Source organism: Acartia tonsa, chromosome 6 (genome assembly GCF_053477335.1).
Source record: "Acartia tonsa isolate MP-2025a chromosome 6, ASM5347733v1, whole genome shotgun sequence".
Lineage (NCBI taxonomy): Eukaryota > Metazoa > Arthropoda > Copepoda > Calanoida > Acartiidae > Acartia > Acartia tonsa.
In genome coordinates this window covers 49653764-49672583 of record NC_137265.1, presented here as the reverse complement: position 1 = coordinate 49672583, position 18820 = coordinate 49653764, and the positions used below count along the sequence as shown (strand labels likewise).

At 32.4% G+C, this 18820-nt stretch overlaps 1 protein-coding gene across 1 annotated transcript in view; it reads left to right on the top strand.

Annotated features, from left to right (window-relative positions):
• AGBE (1,4-alpha-glucan-branching enzyme) overlaps nt 1-18820 on the top strand; it is a 102967-nt gene that overhangs the window by 61585 nt on the left and 22562 nt on the right. Inside the window, exons 2-5 of the mRNA XM_080165205.1 lie at nt 15867-16013; nt 17258-17351; nt 18062-18150; nt 18520-18613. Coding sequence (XP_080021331.1) covers nt 15889-16013; nt 17258-17351; nt 18062-18150; nt 18520-18613 — 402 coding nt within the window. The 5' untranslated portion in view covers nt 15867-15888. The remainder of the gene's footprint in view (nt 1-15866; nt 16014-17257; nt 17352-18061; nt 18151-18519; nt 18614-18820) is intronic.

Genomic DNA, 18820 nt, shown 5'->3' with positions numbered 1-18820 from the left:
GTGTGTGGTTTGGGAAGAGAAGACACACACACATCCACACACCTCTTCTCTTTCCTTTCTCAAAAATGATCTGAATCCCGCCCTCCTCCCTCTTCCTCTCCCCCACCTCTCATCTCCCCCCAACTCTGCTCTGTGTGTTAGATGTAAAGCAGGATAAAAGGAGGTGGTACATAAAAAGGGAAGTGTAATATATATATATAGAATGTATATTATATAGATATTAGAAAAATATATAGAGGAGGAGAGAAAGCAATATAAAATCTCCATGACGATGTTTCAAGTTTTGGTCCTCTCGCTGGTGGCAGAGCAGACCTACACAGAATATCCTGCACACAGAAATCCACACAGAAAAGCCTCTTCTCACATCACACACAAAGCTATCACAAGATATTTGTTGTCGGAGGTGGAGGGGGAGATATATCCTGGGGGGATAGAAATATATTGGCCTGAAGGAAAGGTTAAGTATAAGAGAAAGGGAGATGTATTGAATTTTAGAAATGTTGACAGCTTAATTAATCTACAAACCCTTTATCCTCCAAAACTACAGATCAATGATGAAGATATTTGGGGTAAGATAAATTTATCATCCCTTGTCCCTTCCCCCCCCCCACCCTGATTGAATATGTATAAGAAGAATTGGAGAAAAGGGGAGGATATGTATTACAAGAGGGGCGGGGCCACCACCCTCCCCTCTCCCCCAAACTAATATCTGCGCACCCTATTTCTCCCAACTTAATATTCCCTTTCTGTAAGAGATGGATCTAACTTTTCTGCCCTTATCAAGGCTTGGTATAAGCACAAACAAACCTAATAAAAATATAAATAATAGTTATTTCTCGCATCGTAATATAAACCGCTTTCCGCGGATATAGAATGTACAATTAAAAGATTAAAACCAGTTTTTTTAGCCCCGAGGTGCCGAAGACACGGGATAAAAAATTTGTATTAATCTTATGATTGTACATTTTTATATTCGTAGAAAGCTGGATATAATACTATGCTAGACATAGTTTTTTCGTATGGATGAGAACCGGTTCCTATCCACCGGATTCGAATAAATACGAGAAATTTTTTTTCTCTACATTTTCATCCAATATGATTAAGCCTAAATAGGAAGAATTTTGTATTTTATTTTGGGACTGGCTTAAGATCCAAGTTTCTTCAAATCTAACCATTTAATTATTTACAAGGATCTTTAGGGATAAGACAATTGATAATAAATTTATATAGATTCTCAATGATTATAAACAAAATTACCACTTCTGTGAATAAAATCAACATGTTTAAAAACTTCCCTTTTAATAAAATTATGAACAGTTTTACATAATTACAACACTGTATTGCAAACTTAATTCAACGTTAATAAATAAGCTCAGTTTGATGGGCGGACAGACGGACAGTCGCTTGTTATATAGAAGCGCTACGCTGCTTTTATTTTGTATTGAGCAAAATAAATGCAAAGTAAATTAATTTAATTAATATAATTAACAATAAACAAGGAAATTAATTATGCTTAATTGTGTGTGAGTGAGTTTTTCTTTTTAGGTTTTATTACTTTCTATTATACAATAAGTACATGAATGCAGGGATGTTAAGGGATAAGACAATGGGCAATAAATTGATGTACATTCCAAATTGCGATAAACAAATTTACCACAAAACGTGTTTTACCCCCCATAAACAAATTTGGGTTTTTGTGCCTTATATTTGTATATATATTAAATTTTATAATAGTAAGAACTTAAAGTAATTCGCATATTATCCAATGAAATTGAATAAACAATTCTTTTTTTCATTGATGTTTTTTTACTGGCGAATTATTATTGGCATCTTTAGAATATTGTTTGAAAAATAGCTAAATAGCTTAAATCTTAAACTTTTTTCCTGTAATTAGCAATATATTGTAAAAAAAAAATTGCACAAATTGGAATTTTGGGACATTTGTAATTGGTTTTGCGATGGAGGAGGTTGTTGGAGGGGGGGGGGGGATGGTTATTGATTATAAGACATGTATGATATTGCTGAATTATAAATTTTATAACCTCTAGCCTTATCCCCCCCCCCCCCTCCCCCCCAACACACATTTTCTATAATTGTAATACATAATAAATGAAGAATAATATCTAGATATATCCTATTGGTTGCTGTTCAAAGGACGGGGCTATGTGTCTTTGTGTGTGTGTGTGTGTACATCCCGCAGTTTAGTGTGTGTGTGTGTTTGTGTATCCCATGTACCAATTCATGCAGCACATAACATGTTTTAAAGTCTACTAATGCCTTTGGTAACTCAGAACACTTGCAGGCAGCAAGAGCCATAATTATACAGTAACACCAGTGCCTGCCAGGACCTGGAAACCATCCAGAATTATTGAGGCCATCTTGTGGAATCTAATTTATCATCAGTTCACCTGAGAGTCACCCCAATCAAAACCTGGCCCACCCCCCAAGGATGAAGTCTGTCCCACCCCTCCCCCCCCTAGGATGAAACCTGCCCCTCCCCCATGATGAAACCTCTCCCATTCCTTCTGCTTTCCCTTTATCTGTTGAGGCTTGATATTGTACCTATATATGTATGTGAGCATACATCTACTGTCTTTCTTTCTCTTCAACCCCCCCCCCCCTTCTCTCACTGTGCTTAAATTTTATTGAGCAGCCTTTCTCTCTCTCTCTACATATTCTAACCCTCTTTTCCGTCTCTCTTTCTTGTTCTATGCCACACAAGTTTATGGAGGATCGTATTCGAGAAGAAAGATGATAGAAAATTATATCCGCATTCTGCTTCAAACCCCCAGCCACTTCCCCTATTCCCTCCCTGCGGGGGTTCTGACAATGGAACCCCCAGACTTAAACGCCCCTCTCTTCAGGTTATGTTTGTCCAGAAATTGTTCTCATAGCTTGGCTCATGAGGCTGCTGAACCCTGCAGAGAAATACAAAATTAGGTCCTGGACAACAGAACAACTTGCAAAAATTGTGTTTTATTATTTTCTTATTATTATTTGAATTTCAAAATGGAGCTTATTTTATATCAAAACTGCATGAAATTCAAATGACAGTCTTTAAAGTTTAGCTGTACTTTTAGAAACCAGTTGTAATTACTAATTAGTTACTAAACAAGCCAAGACATAACCAAGCTTCTTTGCAAATCAAACACCGTTTATATGTATGTAATTTAGCTGAAGCTAAGCTAACGTATTTGCAACAGCCATAACAGGTTACTAAACTACTAAACTATGCATGCAATTATCTAAATATACGTTGATAATATCATATTTTGCTTGATTTATGTCAAAACAAATATCTATCTATTTATTTATTTCTGAATTTCACAACTGCAACTGTATTAGAGCCATACGAAATTTCACTTAGGCCTGACGAGTACGACTTTAAACAGCTGAGAAGATATGAAATATGATATCTTCTGAAAAATACGAAGACTAAATCAATTAAGGGGAAATGCCTGGCATAAAAACAGGCACATTTGGACTAAGGTCATCAAAGAAGCATAAAGATAAGTATAGCACATATTGAAATGTATTTATCACTAGCGGCTACGCCCCTAGAGGCCTCTAGGGGGTCGAATTTGATAACCCAATTTCTTATTTAAGATTTTAAAAGAAAAAGTAAAATAAAAAAAAATTGGGGGGGGGGGGTAATTTTCCTCTAGGGGTAATTTTTCTTGGGAGGGTGGTGGTACCCTCCCCAAAAATAGTTATAAACCTTCCCGGGATCTATGAGAAGCTACCTTGTTAAGGAGAAACCGATCGGTTCGGCGGTTAGCGAGATCCTTTGGTACAGACAGACAAACATTCTTTTACTTTATTATAAGGATTTGTAACAAAACTGCAACAAATAAATGTATGCGTGTTGTGTTTCAGCCGTCATTAAAGTAATATTGGTTAAACCAGAAAAAGAGAGGAGGGTATATAATATATATAAATATATTGATATATATGTATATAATATTCATTAATATATTTATTTAGGGCGTATGCATATATATATTTGTGCACAGTGAGAGGACCAGAGTTGTTTATAAAATGTAACATTACAACTTACAAGTAATTTCAAACGAGACTAATTTATTTTGGAGGCATTTTTTACAAAACCCGTAGTAGCAGCGTCATGCACCTGATAAAACAACAGTATTCCAGCAATCTTAAGGGATAAGACAATGGACGATACATTGATGTACAACCACACGACACCAATGATGATAAACAAAATAATACTATATGTGGATTATTATTATCGATGAAGCCGATGAATCAAAATATAGTTAAAGAACTTCCTATTAATTATCTCAGTTCCTATTAGAGCTAGAGAGCAACAAAATTTTGTGCAAGTCCTCTGTTTGATAATGAATTTCCGACCCTAAGCAAGTCAAAGTCAATTTTCGCTTCCTTTACCCTTTTATTTAACATCCTTTGTTTATAGGCCCTTTTTACTTAAAAATTTCAAACGTCAGAATTTTCTTATTTTTGAAGCTAGAAGAAAATTTTTTTGCAGAAAATGTTTATCTTTATGTAAATTTTATATTAGAAATATCAAAATATAGATTTCACTGGCCGCAGCTGTACTTAGCAGCTGCCGCAGTCGGCGGTCGACGGGAAAACGGCGGTGGATCTTTATGAAATATTAATATGTTATGTAGACATGTAAGAAAAGCTTAGGTTTAAAATTTAAAGTCTCTAAGTCAAAAATTGCGGCCACATGAGCCTTTTAAAGATTTCTGGAGACCTGGAGGATCAAGACCTGCAGGATCATACCTGGAACCTGAAATTGACTTGAACACCTGTATTTGATATTAGGAGGTACTGCTAGAGAATATTTTATTATTTTGGGTAAATAATTAGCTAAAAATAAATTTAGTTGGTTTATATTTTCATATTTGACTGTGTCTGTATAAGAATTAGGCAGTTTATCACCATGGAGATTTTGTACACCAATACATTGTACACACATATCCTTATATATTAGCAGGGTTGGAGGGGATAATGGACTATAAATCCTTCTGGTACCCAAAGTTTTATAACCACTTTATCTTATTTGTTGGCTAAACTTTTTATTGAATTTTAATGTTAGTGATAAATCTTTTAAACAAATAATTTCAATCTACAGAAATGGTATTTTTTATTATTATCGAGGATTGTTATCAATTTATCGTTTATTGTCCTATCCCTTAAGATCCCTGACAATGACATACATACATATTATAATTTTTCTGAGCAAAATTTTTAAAATAATAATAATAGATCTAGAAGAAAAGTGCTTTAGCTCTAATCAAAAAAAAATACAAAATTGGACATACTTATTTTTAAGACTTGTTTTTAGATATTCTTCGCTTAAAAAATTGCGTCTTTACGGTAATAGAATAATTATATTATAATTTTACCAAAATTTTATCCTAAGTTCGAAATCGATAGGACAATTCTCACATGCCTAAACAAACAAAATGGATTATCATAAATGTAGAAAAGCATAGTAAAACTAAATTAAATTAGAGTATCAAACGCTTTGTTGAGTTCTAGTTTACATAAAATTAATCAAATATTGCACAAGCAATCAGGGATCATAAGGGATTAGACAATGGACGATAAAGTGATGTTATTCCCATTGAGGATAAACAAAATTATCCATTCTGTAGATACAATTTTTTTTTATAGAAATTTTTTACACTACTAATTAATAAACCAAATAATTTAATTTTAATGGAAAGTACCCAAAGTTTTTAAGCCTACGAGTAAGAAAACATGATTATAAAATTTTGGGTACTATTGAATTTAAATGTGCAATATCCTCTTCCTCCCTTACCAATATACCCTAACTTTTCAGAGTAGCTGGGTTAAAATTGACGCAGATTAAAGAATTATTATTATTTATCATGATATAGAACCATGATAAATAAAAAAAAAAGTTGTGTAGAGCTGCTGGGAGTTTTGTACAGACATGCTCTATTTAAAGAGTAGCTTAACTAAAGAGAAAAAAATTAACATCGCAAATAAACGAGATTTCGTGATTTAATCTCTACAAAAGTATTATTAATTCTACATTAAGTTCAGGGCACGCCATTTTGGCAGGGTATTTCGAGCAAAATTTTTGTTCAATTAACAAGGACGTTGACTTAAAATTGTAGCGAAAATGTTTTAGATCAAAAGTAAAATAAACAGCAAAGCATTGAGCTTACTAAACAATAAAGTTTTCAAAAGAGAAAAAAAATAAAACAATAAAAAGATATATGGAAGGAGATATAATATTTAAAACTAGTTATACAATATGCTTACACTTTTACGTTACGGATAACCCTAACATCACCTACAGATTGATAAACAAACAGACCAAATGATATTAACTGATATATGGATTAGCTTCTTAACTGCATAATAAGGTTTGGTGATTTTCTTCCTCTTTGTAGTTTTCTATATTACAAAGTAGAACAATGTCTGTCTGTCTATTTGTTTAAAAAAGGATCTCGCTAATCGCTGAATCGATCGGGTTCTCCTAAACAGGGTCCCGGGAAGGTTTATATCTATTTTGGGGGAAGGTACCCACACAGAGAAATCGACAAAAATAAAAAAAAACGCCTCCCTGCGGACATTTTTAAAATTAGCTATAAACATAACTAATACCATCTCTTGGCGAAAAATATTTTTGTTAATTAGCTAATATTATAATAGATTGAAAAGAAACAATTTTACATGTCCCTATAGGCCTCTAGGGGCGTAGCAGCTAGTAGATTTTTTTAGCAATAGCGGATACGCCCCTTAAGGCCTCTAGGACACTAAATTAGCTAATTTTTCTTATCTAATATAATAAGAACATATAATGTGCGTTTTAGTATTAGGTGCTCCTTAGTAATTAAATAAGTACTCTAATTTTTACATATCAATCCTTATTAAAATTAAGTTTAGATGTGAGTTTAAGTCTGATCTCGCTAACCGCTGAACCGATATGGTTCATTTTTACAGTAAAGCTTCTTATTGGTACTAAAAATCGCTTCTAGTAACTCCGAACCAAAAAAATGTAAATTTTTTAAACCTAAAAATTTTTAGGTATGAGGTCGACTGAACTCCCTTTCCTACTCCCTCAAGCTACATAAAGGCCTTTATGGGCATAAATGCAAGTTTTAGAAAATTACTTATCTCATACAGAATAGATTATTCATTCCCAATATGGCGTTATTGAAGAACAGACTAATGAAGGGGGAGTTATGTTGTGCTAAAATTACGTAAAAGTGTGAGTTTTAGGCTTAAAAACAGTAGTAAAACGATAAAATTTATGTTAACTAAAAAATTTTGTCTATAGTTCTTTTCGCTAAGGAATACACATATTTAGTGAATATTATCGTTCTACTACTGTTTTTATGTCTTAAAACTCACAACTTTGCGGAATTTTAGCACAACCTACTTCCCCCTTTATTTATAGAATAAATTCTCAGTTTTTATGAAAGATTTTTTACAAATTTTAGATATTTAACTTCAAAATCAGCTAAAAAAATCCTTGGCTATGATTCCAAATCCTTATTTATATTTTTTACCTTCAGGATGGACAGACAAATAGATGAACAGGTAGCCAAAGTGTGTCATAGAATAGCTTTGCTGCGAGAAATAAACCATTACCTAGTCCCTTTCTTTCAAATTAACCACAAAATAATCACATTTAAATTTAAAAAATGTATCATGAATAAATAAAATTGTATAAATAAGTATTAAAATCTTATAAAACGATAATTTTACAGCACTAATAAACATAAGAAATTTGAAATTAAACTAAAGTTACCACCTGTGCACAAAATATCTTTTCATCATTTAACAGATTTTAAACCAGGGAGAGAGAGAGAGGGGACATTGGACTTAAATTACACTGGTACCCAAAGTCTTATAAACAAAGACTAATCTAAACATATTCTCTCATTCGTTAGCTCAAAGACTTTGGGTACTTTTGTTAAATCTTGATTAATTTGGTTGGTAAAATCTTGCCCAAAAATCCAAACTTTTAACCAATAAATGTAATATACAGATGGGGTAATTTTGTTTATCATCAATTGGGATCAACTTAACGTCCAATGTCATATCCATTAATATCCCTGAAATTTAACAGATATTCACAGATGAAATTTATTTAAAATTATTGATTTTTAACACTTTGTAAATTATAAACACGCAATCTTAATTGAAAATTTCATTTTTGAAAACTTTTCTAAAATCAACAGTATTTCATTGCAAGGGTAATTTAAGATCTTGCTAACCATGGAATCGTTTGGGTTTGGTTTTAGGCCATTTTTCTGTCATCTAGAGTAAAGCCTTGATACATAAACTAGCTCAAATAATTTGTATGATCTCTCAAGATTCACGACAAAGTTCATGTAATCAAAGGGATGGTTGTTTGTTGGCCAAGGATCGTACTATTTGGCCAGGTAAAGATTAATCCAATGCTTTTGAATCTGAAAAAAAAAATATTTTTGAAATATAACAACGCTCCTTTTAATTTTTATTGAAGAAGTCTTGAAACAGATGTTCTCTTCTTTAGAACTCTCTTTTTTCTCATATTCTCTCTCTCTCTCTCTTATTTCTCTGTTTCCCAATCTCCTTCTTTTTAAAAGCGAGGCTTTTCTATAATTAGGGTCGGTCCGTCCGTACGTCCGTCCGTAACGGATAGCTTTTTTCGTTAATTTAGGCATGTTACAATTGTCCTATCGACTTCAAACCTTGCATGATGATTCCTGTAGTAGTTAGGTACGATTTAGAAAGCGTAGCAACTCTATAATCGTTACCATAATGTCCGTACGTCCATTTTAAACATGTTAATTTTTTAACTTTATTAACAACAATTTTTTATGGGATATAATCATCCGATTGATCTGATTTTTGTAGAACTGGTTCCTTTTACAATAAGGTACAATATTATAAGCGAAGCATCTCTATAATAAAATCCTAAAAATGTCAGTGTGTCCTTAAACAGAATTCAGTATTTAAGAAGTTTCGCAACAAATTTACGTATAATTTTGTCAAAACATATGTATTTATATTTTGTATATTTAGTTCTGACTCTTCACAAGAGTTAACGATCGTCTGTCATACCGTTTCAGAGCTTCGATTTTATGGATGTTGTCATCCTTGTTCTATGTATATGTTTCTACGTATTATTTTTTTTTCTTTAATTTTTCAATGAAGGCAAAATCCCAAAAAACATTCTCTATAAATCTGACCCTCTTTTTATATAACCGGAAGATTTTAGATTTTTAAACGATTTCATTATATAGAAGGAATGTTTTCTAATGTGTATTCATCCCCTCTAAAAACTTTGAAACCAACAAACAAATTGATCGCAAGTTATTTTTGTTACAAATCAGGTTTTTTTTAAAATTTATATACAAATTATGTTTTTCTTTATGAATCTTTTAAGTGGCTGATGATTTGTCCGGTGTAAAAGTTCTAAAAACATTTCAGTGATGACAAACGAGCATTAACAAATGTGGGTCCTGAAGAAAATTCAATTTATATAAATTTTTTTAAATACAGGAAGCTTAATATGAGCATTCTTACATTAAGGTTCGATTATAGAGAAAATTTGCTTATAAAAGTAAGTTCTGAAAAAGAAGGACAAACGAACATTAACACTTGTAGAGTGTCAGAACTGAATAAGCAGAGTATTAATTCATAAGTCTCAACTAAATTGTAAGTAAATTTGTTGCAAAACTGATTTAATACATTTTTATACTACACGATTTACTGTTTAAGGCATTGTTTGTACTTGATTAGAGAGAAGCTTTGCTTAAAATATTTTACTTTGTTTTCCTAGGAATCAGTATTACAAAATCAGATGAATCTGATAATTTTAATTTCGATAAAAAAATTTTGTCAATAATTTAGCATGTTGTATATGGACGTAAAACTTTCTGGTAGCGATTATAGAGTTGCTGCGCTTTCTAAGTTGTACCTAACTACCTAACTGTTGTAGGCATCATCATGCTAAGTTTGAAATCGATAGGACAATTCTAACCTGTTTAAATTAACGAAAAATGCTAACCGTTACTGTCGGACAGACCGAACTTAATTATATAAAAGCTTCTCTTTTAATAAGATCAAAAAAGGACTCTAAACGGAATTTTGCTTGATAACAGGTACGATTACGTTCATTTTCAATAGTAATTAAGCAGTTGGAAATAAAGTAAGCAAAATATGCCACGAAATGTAAAGGGATAAAACAAGAAAGTCTAGGTATACAAAGTAAGCGCAGACAAACATTTAGAAGAAAAGTTCATGATAAAAAGAAGATTTTAATCTTGTTAAAATCAGGGACAAGGGAAGGTTTCTCTGACCAAAAAGTCTATTAAAATCATGCAATCTAATCACGAAACCTTTATGAGTGTGTAATATTATCGATGATTCAACTATTATTAAAAGGGGCTTGTAGTAATTATGTCTGAGTATAAATTCGCTAATCTAAATTCACTAAACCTCATCAAAAGTTTGTAGATTAACAGGGATTGTCATTTTATTACTATAATATTCAGCTGGATGTATAAAACTGCTCTTTAGCAGACAATCCTTCTTTCTGAAATTTCTTTTTCTGCTCACAAGCAGGTTTAAAAGTGAGGCTGAGGCGCGGCTGCCGAACCCTGATTATTTATGTTATTAGCAGACCGATTTAAAAAAAAATAACACAGTAGGGAGATTAAAAAACATTTTTAAATACTTCCTAAAAATAAAATCTTTAAATATTTTTCCTACTCATAAAATTTGTAACTGTTTAAAGACGAAAAACAAAATATTTTGACAAATTTTTACTTCAGCTCATTTTCAAACACTTCCTAATTAACCCTTTAGAGCAAGTTAAAGTAAAAGTTTCAAATTGATTCAATAACTTAAAATCATCTTACTTTAAAGCTCAAAAATAAAATCCTTTGCTCATTACTTATTAAAACAAGGATGATAACATCTATAAAAGTGAAGCTCTGAATTGGAAGGAAATCGAACATTAACACTCATAGAGTGACAGAACTGAATAAACTGAACATATGTCTATGCAAAATTGTAAGTAAATTTGTTGCAAAACTTATTAAATACATGTTACTGTTTAAGGACATACTAACGTTTTTAAGACTAGTTATAGAGAAGCTTCGCTTATAACACTATAACTTGTTGTAATAGGAATCAGTATTAAAAAAATCAGATGACTAGGATAATTTGAATATATAAAAATTTGTTGTAAAAAAAGTAAAAAATCAGCTTGTTTTAAATAGACCTACAGACTTTCTAGTAATAATTATAGAGTTGCTGCGCTTATCATTTTGTACCTAACTGCTATAGGAATTAGCATGTGAAGTTTGAAATCGAAAGGACAATCCTAACCTTTTTAGATTAACGAAAAAAGCTAACTGTAACAGATGGACGTACGGACGGACTTACAGACTGACCCTAATTATAGAAAAGCTTCTTTTAAATAGACGTATGGACTTTCTAGTAATGATTATAGAGTTGCTGCGCTTTCGAATTTGTACCTAACTGCTATAGGAATTAGCATATAAAGTTTGAAATCGAAAGGACAATCCTAACCTTTTTAGATTAACGAGAAAAGCTAACTGTAACGGATGGACTTACGGACTGACCCTAATTATAGAAAAGCTTTGCTTTTAAAAAATAAATGACCTAGAAACATAAAGAACTAAATTCTATTTGACGATCAACTTAATTTAAAATAATCATAAAAACATATATTGGTGCCTTACCACAAAGTTGCCTATCAAGCACTGGTCCCCCTCCTTATTTGAATTATATCTTTTGGTTTCTTTAATGCTATACCAAGACTCCCTCCCCTTTGGTCGTTTACAATTTGTTTCAAATTAATGGTCGGGAAAGTGGGGATTCTGTGCTCTACAAGGCACTATGGGGGAAATTCCCCATATTTTAAATTCTGTGAAAAGTTTGTAAATGTTAATATTCGGAGAAAATTAGTTGTTTTTAGTATTGCAGTACATAATAAATCATGATTTCAGGGAAGCTTCTAATTTACATTACCCATTTCGCCACTTCCCTCCAACTTGTTTCACAATTAGAGGCAAGAAGTTGTCAAGAAATACCAAATTAAACCACAACATATATTATAAAATTTAGGATTTGGAAAAGAATAGTTATGTAGTTCAGAATTTTATTGATAGGTGTCGTAAAAACTTTTTTTATGTAAAATTTTTAGATGAGATAAATATCTAAACAATCTTAAATATTTTTGAAAATATTACAGCTATCCACTCTTTGGGATTTTCAATAAATTTTATTCACTATTAAACATATAATTTACGAGTAGTCTATGATTTAGATAAAATATATAAAATATGTAAAAAGCATTATTCAACTCGTTCATCTCAAAACTGAACATGGAACTAATCTCTGACTATCATTTTTGCATGGCTTGTAGTAAAGTGAGCAAAAACTAATAAAATAATGCTTGAGATTCTTATCAAATTCTGCAAAAAGTTGCATAATCTCATCATCTAGTTTTACCTGGAAATCTATGAAATCAGCTCTAAAGCCTAAAGCATTGTTTGCCAGAATAGCCTTCCCTTTCCCTGGTTAAAATAGAGGGATAAAAAATAATTTTACAGGGATTTCGGATAAGACAATAGACGAAAAAAATAAAGTACTCCTCTAATTATGATTAATTAAAAAATTGGGACAACATTAAGTTGTACAACAAATAGAAATTAATAAAATAAAGTTTTTAAGCCAATGAATGAGCGAATATAGGCACATATCAAATATTTACATCGACATTTAAAACTATTATAATATAAAGCAACATCACATTTTAAATTTGAATATCCGCCAATAAAAGATAAGGATCTACTGCAGTTTACGGTAAAATATTGCTGGTAACGAATATCAAAAAAAATCTATGAATTTTAAAGGCTGCTAGCTGCCAAACGGCTGAACGTACAGATCATGCCCGCACACTGTTTTAAGCAGCATAAAAAGGCCTACAAAGAATCTGGAATAGCCATAGATCAATAATGCATAATTGTCTCACAGTGCAGAGAAATGCGCGAAAAAGGCCTATTTCACGCGTTTTTTCTCCAGTTAAGCTTTCACTGTGCATCATTGGATCTTGGCTAATCCAGATTATTTGTAGGCCTTCTTATACCGCTTAAAATGGTGTGCGGGTATGATCTGTACGTTTAACCGTTTGGCAGCTAGCAGCCTTTAAAATTCATAGATTTTTGGCAAAATTCGTTACCAGCAATATTTTACCATGAACTGCAGTAGATCCAAAGATAAAGATAAAGATCTACATATTTTGATACTAAGAGACGTTAGATCGTCTGAATGATGCACTTACTATTAATTTTTGAGTAGCTTTGCTCTCCCCAAAAATCTCAAAACTCGTATTTTACTTTTTATTCAGGGGTAAATATTTTTAAACACAAAATTTTTAAATACATTTATATAATAAATTAACATTAAATTACCATCCAATCCTTAAATATTCACCATAGAAAGTTAATTTTAATAGTTTATTAATTTAAAAAATTGTGTTATATATATCCCTGTTGGGTTACTAAGATGAAACTAGAAAATATTTCAGTAACTACGGATATGCCCATGCGTGAGGAGAACGTGAATCTGAAAACGTGATTTTGAAGCTGTATTTGTGTATGTACTAGTTCCAGGGATAATGGCAGTTAAATTAATCTACATTCCTTTCTTTCCCCAATAGTCTAATGATAAATTATAGTCAAAACTAACACAAATAGTTTGGGGGAATATTAATTATCATCCATTGTCCTATCCCTATACCCCTGAATGTCTAGACGCGTAGCTTAGATCATTTAGAGACACTCACACAGTGACATTTTCATGCGTTTTATTATACAAGAGCATGCTTCTTTTAGGTGTTTTAGCAGGGTTAAGGCTATTTAAAGTCCTTTATCACCCTTTACTCATGAAAAAATGGCTTTAGTATGTTAATTACGTCAAAAGATAACACGAAAATGTGATTTTTTCTTGTATTTTGAGACGAAAGTGTAAAACCTGATTTTCTCTTATAGTGCGTGTGCTGTGCGTATTAGTTGTATATTGCTAGGCGAATATGTCTAAAAAGCTTTCTTATGAGTATGATACGATTTTGGGTAGTACTTTTTAGTTAGCTGAAATAAGTTATAGTGCCATGCTAGAGTTAATGTATTATATGTTTTTAAAGAGCTTGATGATTCCTATAAATATCGGCATGATATATTAACCCAGCGAGACATTTCTCCATAGAGTCGCCTACGAGCTCGTGCAATATATGTACCGAGTCCTATGCTACCTCGAATCCCATTCGCCATGAATTAACACCTAATTTTTTGGCGAACAACGTTGGAAAATCGTCCTTTCAAACAAAAGGTAGCATGCGAGTTCGCCATCGATATCGTGGCAGAGTATGGGGCGAAGTCGCACAATAGTAGCATAAATTAAAATGCATCAATTGAGATCTCGACGGCGACTCGAAACATTTCTTATACGAACTCTTAAATGCTCCAAACACAGTGGGAAGCTATAATCATAGAGAAAAGTGGAAGGCGCATGTAGGGAGAGAGAGAGAAAGAGATTGATAGAAAGAATGAGTCATTCTCTAACATGTCTCCATAAGGAAAACATGTCTCTCAATTTATTCATAATTAGACGCATTGCTTGATTGACTAGACTTTCAACTTAGCAGTTATCATACCATTCGCGGCTTAATATACTGTATATTAAGATATGTTTCTATATTTGTTGTTGTTTAAAAAAAGAATGCCTTTTAAAAATTACTTTTTTTCATCAAAGACTATCAACACTCTATAACATTATGTATTACCTTTTTTTATTGTTTTCAGTTGGAAAACAGAAAGATTGATAGAGTCTTTAAAAAATTATTTGAGTCCCTAGTGGCAAATTTATAAACTATATTTTTCTCCCTATCAATTTTGATCATGGGTTGATTGTGTGTTTGATGTATGTGTGTGGTAACACCGTAAAATGCTACATTTGAGCGACATCGTGTTTTTTCTTCTGCTAGTATTTTCGAGGTCGCCAAAGTTAGCAGAAAAGCTAATAATTTATGAGATAGCAAGCTACTAAAGTAGGAGCTCTAAAATACTAGCTAGCTACCATCTTACAAGCTCACAAAAGTTCGTCAAAATGCTACACTTAGAGATATCGAAAAAGGTAGCATGCTACCTTTTTTTAAAAAGGTTTTGCTGGGTTAAGTGTAGTAACTTTATAATTCATATCAGTTCCATCCGTGTCAAATTTAAACTTTAGATATTTTATAAAACTTTTTTCTTAGTGTAATTTTACTACTCCATTATTTTGTGTTATTAGAATTATGATTCCTAAAAAATTAGGCACAATACATTCATATTAAAGTAAAAACTACAAGTATGACCATTTTTCGCGTGCGTATTTGTGTAATTTTAGGATAGATTTACACGGGAAAATTTTGTTCAGACATTTGTAATTAATGTAACCATCTAGTTATCAGTGCACAAATGGCACTTAGAGAATTTAAATTTCTTTATGAAACTTTCCCCAAATTGAACAAAAAGTTGGAAACGTAACGGCTAGCGACTTAGCCGTTCAGCTGTATTTTACTAATTTAAGGGCAAATCCGCCAATAATTACGTAGGAATAAACTTTTGAAGTATATGTATATATTTGCTTGAATTCATGGTAAATAATACCAATAACCATTATCTATAAGAAAGTATACAATCAGATGAAAGAATATAAACAATTGCCATTTCTGCACTGATTACGAGATGATTGCATTACCCCCCCGCCCCCCCCCCCCCTCTCCCCATTATTAACAAAAAAAACTCCTTTACTATGTGTCATAATAATATTGCAGAACCAATACCCTATATAAACAAGATGGAGTGGTACGACCCCCTCCAGGAGCGCAAGGGTGGTGCCTCTAAGGTAGAAGTGCCCCAGCTGGATGCTCTCTTTGAGAGGGATGGGTATCTCAGAGACCATGACAGAGAAATCAGAAGAAGGTAAAATATTTTCTCGTATTCATTCGAATCCGGTGGATAGGAACCGGTTCTCATAAATACGAAAAAACTATGTCTAGCATCGTATTATATCCAGTTTTCTAAGAATATAGAAATGTACAATTATAAGATTAAAACCAGTTTTTTTAGCCGGTGCCTTCGGCACCACGGGGCTAAAAAAACTAGTTTTAATCTTATAATTGTACATTCTATATCCGCGGAAAGCCGTTTATAATACGATACGAGAAATAACTATTCTTGTATTCATTCGAATCCGGTGGATAGGAACCGGTTCTCATCCAAACGAAAAAACTATGTCTAGCATCGTATTATATCCAGCTTTCTACGAATATAAAAATGTAAAATCATAAGATTAAAACCAGTTTTTTTAGCCCCGAGGTGCCGAAGGAAAGCCGTTTATAATACGATGAAAGAAATAACTAATATGATATTAGGTTTTTAGTAGCGAACCTCCTCTATCATTCACAATGTCTGTTAGTCAGTTCGGAACGTTGTGTGGGAAATGAAATTTTCTCAGCCGATATTAAAGCTAGGCCTATGATTCTTCTTGACAATATTCCCAATATTTTTGAGCATATTTAGGTACATGACATCCATGGCTATCCGACTGCTTTTAAGCAGCTTTTAGCGCCGTTGAACTATTTACGGATTTTCAAATATCTTTGGGGGGTTTTATTGTCAGATTTTGAAGAAAAAAAATTTTATAAAAGACCAATAGGTAATTTTTACCTATTTAACTATATCTTTTTTTATGACACCTCGTAATTTTTCTGAGGGTCTCTAAAACAGTGGCCTCGATAAGGTTCTTGACATGTCTGTTGCTGTTTTGCAAGGAGGGAGGGGACATTTAGAATATAAATTACACTGGTACCCAAAGTTTTGTAAAAATGATTTTTCATTTGTTGACTCAAAACTATGGGTACTTCAATGAAATCTTGATTGGTTGGTCCAGACTACATAAGTGTAAAAACTATTGTTGGGGATCAACATCAATTTATCGTCCATTTTAAAATTGTGCTTCACTGTCTTTAATATTCCAGTAATGGATTTATTATTACTTGGATCTTACACCAGATTTTAATGTTCTGTAATAAAGTAAAATTCGCAGCTGGCTAAAATAAATAATAGCCCCATCCACTTCTTTACCAAATATCCGGCTTTCCTACTGGATAAACGAAGTAAACAATAAATTAAATCTATGTTAGCAACAACAATATACATTACAGGTATGGTAACTATGAAGATTTTCTGGTACAGATGACAAAAACTGAGGGAGGAATAGAAAAGTTCAGCCAGGGGTACAAAATATTCGGTCCACAGGTAAACTTAAAGAGAATTTTTAATATGAATAGTACAAGTTACTAGTTGTCAGGAAGGTGAAGGGTTTGGATCTTGCATAAAATAAGCAAAATTGTTTATTGAAATCAAAGGGGTAGTTGCAAGAAATAAATTTAAACTTGAATTTAGTGAACTGCATTTTTTTTTTTCAATTCAATAGTTTAAACTTCATCTAAAGGACATATATTTGAAATAATTTCAATTTTCCACCAGGTAGTTTTAAAATTATCATGACTTGAAAATCACAATTTTTTTGATAAATGCAGCTAAATAATAGGCTGTCCTGTTTTCACAAAAACAGCATGAAGACCTTTTTGGTGGTGCCAAATTGATTTCTATTTATTGTAATACAAAATTATATATGTTAGATGGTATTCTTGTAACTTATGCTTGCAATCAAACTTGTTAAATGCACTTTATGCAACTATCCCTTTAAAGAGATTCCTTAATATGAATGGTACAAGTTACTAGTTGTCAAGGAGGTGAAGGGTTTGAATCTCGCATAAAAAGGGTCAAAGCTTAAATTGTCTATTGGAATTTGTACTACAAGTGATCATCTTTAGGGTATGTCCTAGTAACATTGAAAAGAAGGCTACAAAAACCTATGATATTCAAAATATTTTTAGTTTGACCACAAAAATCCGCCAAAAATTTAATTTGTTGTAAAAATCACGAAACCTTTTATCTTCCAGGTAAAGCCAGACAACACAATTGAGTGGTTAGAATGGGCTCCAGCAGCTCACAGTCTTCATCTCTATGGAGAGTTCAACCAGTGGAACAGGCATGGGCGTATTCACAATTTTTAATGGGAGGTGGGGGAATACATGGATTTTTTTTTTGAATAATGACCCAATAATTTTGACATAAGCATTGAAAAACGAATGATTACTATCAGGAACTAGTAAATGTGATTCAGACAAATAATTCTAAATGAAAATTGCCCCACAACCCTCTCCCCTTTATTATCCACTTCCCTTCAGCTACTCCAACTCTACGCCAACGAAATATCTAATGTTCGGTAATTCCAAACACAAATTTATTTATAAAGCGGGAAAATAATAGATTATGAGAAAAAAAAGTATGTTATTTTAGTTTTTTTAATTTAATAGTTGCACCCAAAATAAAAGTTGTAATACGCCCTTGTGAACAGACACACCCATCCCTTCGAGAAACTAGAGTTTGGACGCTGGAAACTGATCTTGAAACCAACCGAAGACGGTCAACCTGCCATTAAGCATTTACAGGTAAAGGGGATTGTTCCAGGAAATAGAATTGGCTTTTCCTTCAAATCTTACAACGGAGGGAGGGAGGACATTTGATTCAAATTATATTTATCCCCAAAATGTACCTTTGTGTCTAAACCTTTCGACTCCACCACTAATTTTTATATGCAGAAAGGTTAATATTGTTATTTATAATTGGATTTATACTTGATTTTATTGTCTATAGTC